Source organism: Elephantulus edwardii, unplaced genomic scaffold, assembly GCF_000299155.1.
Source record: "Elephantulus edwardii isolate Elephantulus edwardi_28Jun2011 unplaced genomic scaffold, EleEdw1.0 scaffold00045, whole genome shotgun sequence".
Lineage (NCBI taxonomy): Eukaryota > Metazoa > Chordata > Mammalia > Macroscelidea > Macroscelididae > Elephantulus > Elephantulus edwardii.
Window position 1 is genome coordinate 5655370 of NW_006399795.1, and position 11361 is coordinate 5666730.

Sequence of the window (11361 nt, forward strand, 5' to 3'; positions counted from 1 at the left end):
TGGGTGTGCATATATCTGCTTGGATGTCAGCTATGGTCTCTTCAGGGTATATTCCCAGTAGTGGAATTGCTGGGTCAAATGGTATCTCTATTTTGTTTGCTGGATTTTTGTTTAGTTCACCTGTGTTCCTCATGGATCTTTGCTGGTTGGCCTTGTAGCTAAGGAATCTAACTACGAACTCAAAGGTAGGTGGTTCCAATACACTGTCTGCCTCCCTGGAGAAAAATGGGCGTTCTCCTCCCATGTAGTTTCCAGCCTGTGAAGACCTGCTAGAGGCCAGGTATGAGTTGATTCGGAATTCATAGCAATGACAATAGCTGAGTCCCTTCATTATCAACGTTCTTTCCTTTTTTCTTTAAAGATAAAATGGTAGGAAATTATTTACTTCCCAATGGGCTTTACTTTGTATTCAGAGTACATCCCAGGTTGCTTTCATGTGGGAAGTTTCTTACCCACCCACTTGGTCCTACATGCTGTTTAAAATAAGTAATTTGTAAATACTCTGACCTTTATACAACTGTGCATTTATGTCATTAGTAAATGATGAAGCCTATTTGAATGTTTTTTAGAAATACTTAACATACTTATGTGTAAAAGTTAAGATTCTCCCCCTCACCCCGTTTTTCTATGTGATTTATTAATTTGTATTGCTAAGAAGACAAAGATTCTCACCATTGGACCAATTGGCAGCATCAGGATGGATGGTGAAGAGATTGAGATTGTACACAGCTTTAGTTTGCTTGGCTCCATAGTCAACAGTCTTGGCACCAGCAGCCAGGAAATTAAAAGGCGCATTGCCATGGGAAAGTCTGCTGTTAGGGACCTCTCCAAAGTACTGAAGACCAATGGTGTCTCACTGGAGACTTAGGTGCATCTGATACAGGCCATGGTCTTTGCAATCACTTGTTATGCATCAGAGAGTTGGACAGTGACCAAGGAGGATAGAAGGAGAATTGATGCTTTTGAGCTGTGGTGCTGGAGAAGAGTATTGAGAATACCATGGACTGCTAGGAAAACAAACAGATTTGTCCTAAAAAGGATTAAACCGGGTGGCTCCTTGGAGGCAAAGATTCTGAGGCTCTGTCTAACATACTTTGGACATGTTGTGAGGAGGTCCTTGGAGAGGGACATCATGCTTGGGAGGGTGGAGGGACGGCGCTGGAGAGGAAGGCCCTCTATGAGGTGGATTGATTTAGTCACTGGGATAATTGGGATGGAAGTGTCTGAGACAGTGCAATTGGCACAGGACAGAGCGGAGTTTAGGGCTGTTGTACATAGGGTCACTGTGAGTCGCAGGCGACTCGACGGCACATAACAACAACAACAACAACATTATAGCACCCACTTCCTAAACAACATTCCTTTGGAAACTCTATGAAATTTGAGACATGATAGTTATAGAAAGGCTTTTCAGGTCTTTTGTTCATAGGTTCACTATGAGTCGTGTTTTACTTGACGGCAACAACACCACCACAACAACAACATTGTTATTATTAGCAGCATACCTTTTAATCAGAGGAAATAAAGCCTGCAGGAGACTGCTCACTATATTATAATTAATATCTTCTTTTAAAAAAGAATGAGAGTACGGTCTAACATCTACTGAGGGCCAGTCCATTATGATGTTGTTGGTGGTGTTATGTGACGTTGAGTCACCTGCGACCCTGTGTACAGCAGCTCTGAACCCTGCCCTGTTTAAAGGCAGTCTCACTAATTCCAACACACAACCCCCTATTGCCCCAGTTACTGTATCAATCCATCTCATCCAGGGTCTTCCTCACCTGCGCTGTCCCTCTACCCTTTTGAGCGTGATGTCCTTTTCCAAGGACCAGTCTCTCTTGGCCACGTGCCCAAAGTATGTGAGTCAAAGATTCAAAATTATAGCCTCCAGGGAGGAACTTGGTTTCACCCTCTCCAAGACTGACCTTTTTGTTTTGTTGTCAGTCCATGATATATTCAGCACTCTTCTCCAGCACTGCAATTTGAAGGCATTGATTCTTCTTCTGTCATCTTTAGTCCTTGTCCAGCTCTCTGATGCATAGCAAGTAATTGGAAAGACCATGGCCTGGATTAAGTGCACCTCTCTAGACTGACATTGTTGCTTTCCAGTATTCTGGAGAGGTCCCTGACAGTAGATTTTCCTACTGCAGTTCGTCTTTTGATTTCCTGACTGCTGATGCCAAGTGTTGATTGTGGAGCCCAGCAAGCTGTAATTGTTAACCACCTCAATCTCTTCTTCATCTGTCATGGTGCTGCCAGTTGGCCCAGTGGTGTGAATCTTTGTCATCTTGATGTTGAGCTTCAATCCATAGTGAAGACTACAGTCTTTGACCTTCTGCAGCAAGTGCTTCAGCTCCTCTTCAGTTTTAGCAAGCAAGGTTGTGTCATCTTCATAACATAGGTTGTTGATGAGTCTTCCTTCAATCCTAATGCCACATTCTTCCTCATAAAGTCCTGCTTCCTGAAAGATCTGCTCTGCATATAGATTGAAAATGTATAGAGACAGGATGCATGCGTGATGCACTCCTTTCCTTATTTTAAAACATCCATTATTTCCCTGCTCTGTTCTGACAACTGCTTTGTACTCCAAGTATAGGTTTCTCATAAGTGTGATCAAGTGTTCTGGGATTCCCATTCTCCTCAAGGTTAGCCACAGTTTGTTGTGATTCACATAGCAAAATACCTTTGCATGGTCAATGAAACACAGAGATATTTCTTTGGTATTCTTTACATTCTGCCAAGATCCATCTGACATCGGTGATAATGTCTCTATTGCCACCACCTCTTCTATACCCAGCTTGTATTTCTGGTAATTCTCTGTCAGTGTTCCATTCGTTTCTGGATAAACTTCAGCAGGATTTTTCTAGTGTGTGATATTAGTGATATTGTTCAATAATTTCCACACTCTGCCATCTTTTCTTGGAATGCGAACAAATATGGGTCTCTTCCAGTTGGCCAGATAGTTGTCTTCCAGATTTCTTGGCACAACTTGGTGAGCACATCCAGGGCAGCATCTATTTGTTAACATATGTCACTTGGCATTCCATCAATTCCTGGGGTTTTATTTTTTCCCAAATCCTTTAGAACAGCCTGAACTTTTTTCTTCATCACCATTGCCTCTTGATTATATGTTGTTTCTTGAAATTCTTCCGTGACAGCCAATTCTTTTTGGTACTGTAACTGTATATTCCTTCCGTCGTCTTTTAGTGCTTTCTCAGTCATTCAGTATTCTTCCCATAGCATCCTCAAGCATTACAATTCACAGTTTTAATTTGTCCTACACTTTTTTCAGCTTAAGAAATGCTGAGCGAGTTAGGCTCTTTTGCTTTTCTGTCTCCAGCTCCTTGCACATTTCATTCTAATACTTTGCCTTGTCTTCCCGAGCTGCGCTTGGAAATCTTCCATTCAGCTTCTTAAGTTCTTGATTTCTTCCCTTTGCTTTGGCTTCTCAGTGTTCTAGTGCAAGTAGTCAGAGTCTCTTCTGGCATCCATTTTGGTCTTTTCTTCTTTGTAATGACCTTTTGCATTCTTCATGGACAATATTCTTGATAACTTCCCAGAGCTCATCTGGTCTTCGTTCATTAGTGTTCAAGGCCTTAACACCTGTTCCTGAGTTGATTTTTAAATTCAAGGGGAAAAGATTGAAGATCAAATTTTGATTCCTGTGGAAACAATTTAACCTTGTTCAGTTTTAATTTGAACCTGTATATGAGTAATGGTGATATTGATCTTCTCCAATAATTTCTTCCACACATGTAATTGATCTAATTCCTGTGCATTTCATCAGGTGAAATACATATATAGCCTGTGTTCATCTATCTTATAAAAGGTATTTGCTATGAACAAAGCATTGGTAGTGCAGAATTTCATTATTCCATCCCATTTCTGCTAAGTCCATATTTTCCAACTACAGATCCTTCCTCCTGGTTCCCAACTTTCTTATTTCAGTTACCCATTATTATTAATGCATTTTGTTTACATCTCTGATCGATTTCTGACGGCAACATTTGGTAGAAATCATCTATTTCCTCCTCTTTTGTTCTGGTTGTTGGTGCATAAGTATGAATGATAGTGTTATTAACAGATCTTCCTTGTATGCGTATGGATGTTATCCTGTCACTCACAATATTGTATTTCAAGATGGATCTAGAAATGTCCTTTTTAACTGTGAAGGTGACCCTGTTTTGTCCTCAACTTTACATTTCCAGCATAGTAGATCATATGATTGTTTGATTAAAAATGTCCCATGCCAGTAAAATTCATTTCATTAGTGTTTAATATGTCAATATTTATGTGTTCTATTTCTTTCTTAAGAATGTTTATTTATCTACATTTATGCTTCTCACAGTCTACATTGTAGTCATTAGTTTCTGCTTACAACTGTTCCTCCTCCTCTGTGTTCCTCCTCAGTTGCTATTTCTCCTAGACTACTCTAAGTATGCTCTGCTGTACGGATTTGTTTAATCCTCACAGGCTAGTAGAATGTCGTTGTTTTATGTGAGACACCTGATGCTTAAAGAAAAGAATTGAATTTGCAAAATTACATAGTTTAGTAAATTGCCAATCATAAACCTAGATGGTTTGAATTGAATACGATAATCCTTTATCGGGGCAGGAGGGCAGTGTAGTTTTTATCATTCAGACCAAAAGTTGTATATTAGTTGAAGATAACTCAGTGTCTCATGTGGATTTGACATGTTTACTTGGAATGTTGTTTTGTACCATTGTGTTGGAACCAAGATGTAGTTGACCCTCCAGTGGGTTTTCGGAAGCAGTATATGGCATGAGAGGAGATTGTCCATTTTTTCCCTGCAGAGCAGCTGGTGTATTCAAAGCTGCTTTCTGCCTTTGAATTTGCAATGAAGCTCTTTACCACTGAGCCACCAGAGCTCCCTGTACTGGGAATTGTTGTTAGGTGCCATTGAGTCAACTGTGACTCATAGCTACCCATGAACAATGAATATGAACCTTCCTTGCATTATCTGTCTTTTCCTCGTTAGTCCATCCTGTTGAGAATGCTCCTTTATTGTCCCTCCGTTTTTCCAAGCATGATGTTCTTCCCCAGGGCCTGGGTCCTCCTAAAAACATGCCTTCAATATGTTAGATGGACTTTCACTATCCTGGCCTCTTTTGCCTGCGTTTTCTTCAAGACATATTTGTTCCCTTGGTAGTCCATGGGATATTTGGTACTCTTCTCAAACATCACAGCGCAAAGCCATCACTTCTGTCACACTTAATCGTTGTCCAACTTAGTGGCAATAGGAGATTACTTTTTCTTAGTACAGCAAGTTCAGTAGAAGGAATTTCCTTTTTCTCTCCCTGATGATGACATTTTAATATTTTAACTTCCAATTACCACTAGTATTTCGGATGCCATTGTGGTGATATATACAGAATGTGAGAGGGCCTTCCCCTAACTTTATATGCATAAATTTATAATCGAAAGAAATCATGAAATCATCTTGTTCTAGTTCCTTAATTTTCAGAGGGCGACTTGACCACTATCACTCCCAGCTATTATTGCAAATAGGACTAAAATACTTGATTTTAGTCCAGCATCCTCAGAAACAACACACTTCTTCTTTACACGTATTTAAGCTTTGATTTACTGACATGTTTAGAAAGATTATGCCTTTTTAAACTATTTTAATCTATCCAAAACTTTTGTTTGCATTTTATGTTATCCAATTCTTGGGGGCTTTTTTAAACACAATGCTGCCACTCCCTGGTTATTAGGTAGTAGTGCATGAAGAAAGTGGATAGCTTTTCTTTGTAAAGTCTAATATTAAGAGTAATAAGTCTAGGTATAAATAAATACAAGAAAACATGTCTTTGTTTATAACTAGTAAGTTCCTGGATTCCAGAAATACTGCACTTCAAAAGATTGTAGAACTTTTGTCTTGATTCTGAAAAATAAATATACAGTTGCCAGTTACTGTACTTGTAAGACATTTCTGTTGCCCTTCAGGGTACAGACATTTTGTGTTACAGTAATAAGAACTAGGCAGGGAGCTCTGGTGGCCTAGTGGCAAGAAGCTGCACTGCAACCCCTGAGGTATGTGGTTCGAATCCACCAGATGCTCTGCTGGAGAAGGAGGGACAATCTCCTTTTGTACCAGCCATATCTGATTTGATGGTACACACACAAAAAAGTAATAAAATTTAAAAAAAAAAAAGAAATAAGAAATAGGTTTTAGTACAACGCACTAGGAGTGCATATATATCTTACTATGTGTCTTAGTAAATATGTCTTTACTGTGAGTGCTGATGGATTTATAGGTATTCATTGGGTGGAGAGACCACTATCATGTCCTGAACAAAACAGTTCTTCTGGTAAAGAAATAACTCCTACAACTCTCATCAAAGTCCTTGCACATTTTTCTGTGAAGCTATGGTTACAGTCAACTATTAACAGAGAAAATAATTGATATTTTCGAGTATCTGCTCAGTTTCTGATGCTTTTGAGCCATTGTAACTCTTTCAGAAGTCCTTATAGATAACTTTGAAGTTCCTCACTTTACATAAAATGAGCCTGAAGTCTAGAGAATCTTAGTAACTTGCCTAGAGTCAGATAATTCAGAAGTATTTACCTGGGATTTCAACCATGACAGGCTTTCTACATTCTTTCCGATAGTCAGTGTTATTAGTCCTATAAACTCAGTACTGTCCAAACTATCATTGAAATCCAGGTTCTACTCACTGTCACTCAGTGCGTAGTATTTTCCTGGGCTGCATGCATTTAAACTATGTGTGGGTCTTTGCCTAGCTCTTTGTTTATTGCTACATCTTTCTCTGGTTTCCATCATTGCTCAAAATGAGCCTATTGAAATAATTCCTGTCTCTTTCAAAGTCTGGGTCACGTGTTATATCTTCTATAGTCCCTAGCTAGAAGCATGTGTTCCTTCCTCTGAACTCCTATTGTTGTTGTTGTTGATTGCCTTTGAGTTGAGCATGACTCATAGCGACCCTATGAACAAAAGGCCTGAAGCCCCTCTACAACTATTGACATTTATCAAAGTTCGTAGAGTTTCTGGAGGCATGTTGTTTAGGAAGTGGATGCCACTGCTCCTTTCAGTTACATAACATTTGTCCTATTTCTTTAACATGCTGGTTTATCCTTTTATTCAGTACAGTATAAGCAGTGTAAACATTTTTTTTGTCATTAAAAATATAAAAATGTAAACTAAACAAAAACTAAAGAGTACTTGTTGTATTAAAGTAATTTTACTTAAATCAATGGTGGCCTACAATTCTGTAGGTCTGATTGATACAGTTACTCACAAAGTGGGAATCTTAATATATACATTTATTGCAGATTAACATTTCATTACATTTAAGTTCAGTAAAGAATTTTGACACTGGTTTTCTTTCTGCTTCATTAAATGATGTATATTTTCATTAGCAAAGGTCTTTTTAGCTTTTATGGTCTTTTAGTACAGGTTATAATAAAGACCCTGTTCATGGAGATTTTAGAATGATTAAGGCAGAGTCTCTCTCCTAAGAACTCATAGTGCCGTTATCCTTTCCCATGGTTAGCAGCTTTATTTGATACAGTACAGTAACTGGAACATTCTCTGGTGGTAAACTAGAGGGAGAATCCAGTTCAGTCTAGGTGGCAGACAAACTTTAGGGGAGAGGTGGCATTGAACCAGTCCTTACTAGTACTCGGTAAGTTCTCTTGAGTTGATTCTTTTTTTGTTTCCCCAGCAAATGTTTATTCATGGATATTGAAAGGCAAAAATCATATTGATAATGAAAGAACAGGACATAACATGTATAAATTTTTTCTATAAATATACGTACACATCATTCAGATAACATTGGTAAATTCTGTGTTGTGTGCACATACATACACACACAGATAAATACATAATATTGATAGCAATTGGTATAAACACAATTATTGCTAACTATTTTCATGTAACTTCTAATTCTTTTTTTTTTAATTTAGGTTGTTTTGTTTATTTTTCATTTCAATGAACATCTACAGAGATTTTGGAATTCCATTCATTCATTGTTGCACCCTTCTCCCCGCACAAACCCCTCCCCCCTCCCCCCTTGAGCTGATTCTTAATGAGGCTTGACAACGTACTAAAATATTTGTTAAATATATACTTACCAAAATGATTGTCCTTGAAATAGGATATACATGTATTAAATTAAAAATTTAATATAGAGTGAAATGAATCAGATAATAAGCAAGATAGAGTCAAATATGATATCTTTTATGTTTTGGGATATAAGCATTTTTAAGGGGTGGGCAGAAGGCTACTATGGCTTGGATTTTTATCTTAATAAAACTTGACCTCTTAATCAACATAGGCATTTTTTGTGATCTTGGTGGCAATTGTGTGTCTCCCTCTCACCTTTCCACCTATCTCTAGGGGCTTTTGATCATGGGAATATTATACACCTATGGACACCTGAAATCCTGTTCCTAATGCTCTTAGATTTTCCTTTGCAGAGTAAGAGGGACCATCTACTCATGAACGTCAAATGGTACTACCGTCAGTCTGAAGTTCCAGATTCTGTGTATCAGCATTTGGTTCAGGATCGACATAATGAAAACGGTAAATATTTCCTTCTCGTTTGGAACTTTTGGGGGACAAAATTATTTCTAGGAACGAACATTCCTTAAAAGGAAGTAGTCACTATGATAAATATAAATAAAAACCCATAGTTGGCTTCTTCATTTTTCCATTATTTTTTCTTTTCTTTTTTTCAATTTTCTGAACATTCTAATAGTATCTTCCTCTTAAACTTGGAATAGAAGAAATAATACCAATTTATTTCTTTTCTCACCTAATGACAAAATAATATTGAAAACCCTTTAAGATTGCTATTTTCTTTATACCTTTCTTGTAATCTGAGAACCTCTCTGTTTTTAGAGTTGTGAACTTCGGGTTTTATAGCAAAGTTTAGTGAATTGTGTTTAGATAATTGATTTGCTTCTTCCCATTATCTTTACTGGCAACTTGCCGTGGCATGTCCATATGCATAGATGTTGTGTTTGTTCATATGTGTTTATTCACATGGCTGGGTAGTCAGACTGACTCTTAGCTGACCTTCTAGCGGGTTTTCAAAGGCTGTAAATCACTTGGGAGGGGATGAGTCAGCTTGTGGATTCGAACTACCTTCTTTTTGCTTGTCAGTCAAGTTCCTTACCTACAAAGTTACCACAGCTCCTCTCCTGTTTTATTGACTTCTTCAGAAGTACTAGGCACCATGCTAGATGATTCATGTGTCACCCATTAAGGAAGTGTTTGTTATTTGACTGTTCTTGTTGAGGAAATTGGAGCTTGTAGAGACTACTGGTTTGGAAGACTCCTTTTGGAAGTGATGGCCTCACTCTGGGATTAGGATATACTTACAGGATATACTTATTTATGTAGGACCATGATGCTTGTTTCTTTTTACTCTGCTACACATCTTTTAATGAAATATTTCAAGTAAGTATACTAGAAGTCAAAACAATTTTTAAGAATCTTAAGTCCTTCTGTGTCTTACTAGCTTATTTTCTTCACTGAATTGAGGTAAAAAATCCACAAGTAATTAAATTTTGGTTCTGTTTTATAAATATTAATTTGATTAATTGTTTCAGGTGAATCAGTATGTAAATTCTGTTTTAGAATTTGTAGCAATAGAAATAAGACAAAATAAGTATAATAATATCTGATATTTCTAGAACGAGATAAATTTTTTTTTCCTTATTCTATTTTGTGTTCCATGCATTTCAGCAAGTAGTTTTTGACTGTGCTGTAATTTTGTTTTAGGAATTATTTGCTGGGATGCACTTAAAATACTCTGAATAGTTAAATTATTTAACAGTATCTATTTGTTGATATTAGACAATTTTTTTAAGTGGTAAAACTTAAAAAAATTTTTTTTTATTAATTTCAGTGAACATTTACAAAGACTTTGGATTTCCATTAATTCATTGTTGCAGTTTTCTCCCCGCCCATCCTACCCCCACCCCTAGTTCATTCTTATCCTTGAAAAGCAAAAGAAAAACTCCTTCATTGGTATACAATCCCTCCCCACACACACACACACCCTAAGTATACTCCACTCTGCAACCCTCATTCTGAACTCTTATGATAATCATAATGCCCTAAAGTATATTACTTTTAAACCGTTCTGTCCCTTATCGGCTTCAATGCCATATACATAATTTATCCAGTTTTTCTCAGTCTTACCCCTACCTCATATCAGCCTCATTCTACAACAGTGGCGCCATACAGTATTTCTCCTTTTGTGACTGAGATATTTCACTCAGCATATGTCCTCCAGGCTCACCCATTTTGTATAATATTGCCTGAGTTCCTTGTTTTTTCAGTGCAGTGTAATATTCCATTGTGTGAATATACCACAGATTCTCTATCCATTCATTTGTTGATGGACACTTAGGTTGTTTCCGACTCCTTGCTATTGTGAACAAAGCCACGATAAACATAGGTGTGCATATAAAAATTATTTCTTATGGTGAATAAATAATTGTGCTTTTTAAAATGGATACATTTCTTCTACCCCTATACCGACTTCCTTCTATCCTTTTGTCACCAGTAGGCTTTAGTCAAGGGTACCTAACCCATCCCACAAGATAGAAAAAAAAAATACTTTATTTCAACTGTTCTTTTTGCATCTTATTCTGCTTTTCTGTTTTGAGCAATTCAGGTACTGGAAATACCTAGTTGTTGTGCTTTCTTTTGTGAGAGTTGAACCCAAATGAAAAATTCTGCACAATGTTTCTGTTGGTCTTAAGAAACCCTCCTCCTTTTTTTTAAAAAAAAAACCCAAAAAACAAGACACAACAAACCTTTTTAATTTTTTTTTTTTTTAAACAGACTCTGGAAGAGAACTTGTCATTACAGACCCAGTTATCAAAAATCGAGAGCTATTTATTTCTGATTATGTGGACACCTACCATGCTGCTGCCCTTAGGTAAGTGCCACAAGTGGGGCTTTCATTGTGAATTAGAAGTAATCTTCAATGAGAGATAAAAGGACCTGATCTTTTTTGATAAGCAAGCATATTAATAGACTACTCTGTTTAGTAACTGACACCCTAGTGTTAATTTTGGCATCCTTTGTATGTTAATTACATCTTTATTACTTTGAAATTTTCCTGGCATTGTTTGCTGATATATTTAGGATACCTTATTATTACAGTGGTTTCCCACTTAATTTCTAAAATGTAGTGATTATGTTCAGAAAATACATAAAAGGAAATGGAAGAAGCAAATATGGCCATGTACAAATAAGAAACATAAATGCAGGTTATACACATGAATTTCACCTGATGGTATGCATAGGAATCAGATTGATTATATCTGCGGAAAAAACCACAGGAAAACCTCAATAT

General features: G+C 37.1%; 1 protein-coding gene across 1 annotated transcript in view; it reads left to right on the forward strand.

Moving 5' to 3' along the window:
- RERE (arginine-glutamic acid dipeptide (RE) repeats) overlaps window positions 1-11361 on the forward strand; it is a 613476-nt gene that overhangs the window by 329091 nt on the left and 273024 nt on the right. The window contains exons 5-6 of the mRNA XM_006885779.1: window positions 8465-8570; window positions 10845-10941. Coding sequence (XP_006885841.1) covers window positions 8465-8570; window positions 10845-10941 — 203 coding nt within the window. The remainder of the gene's footprint in view (window positions 1-8464; window positions 8571-10844; window positions 10942-11361) is intronic.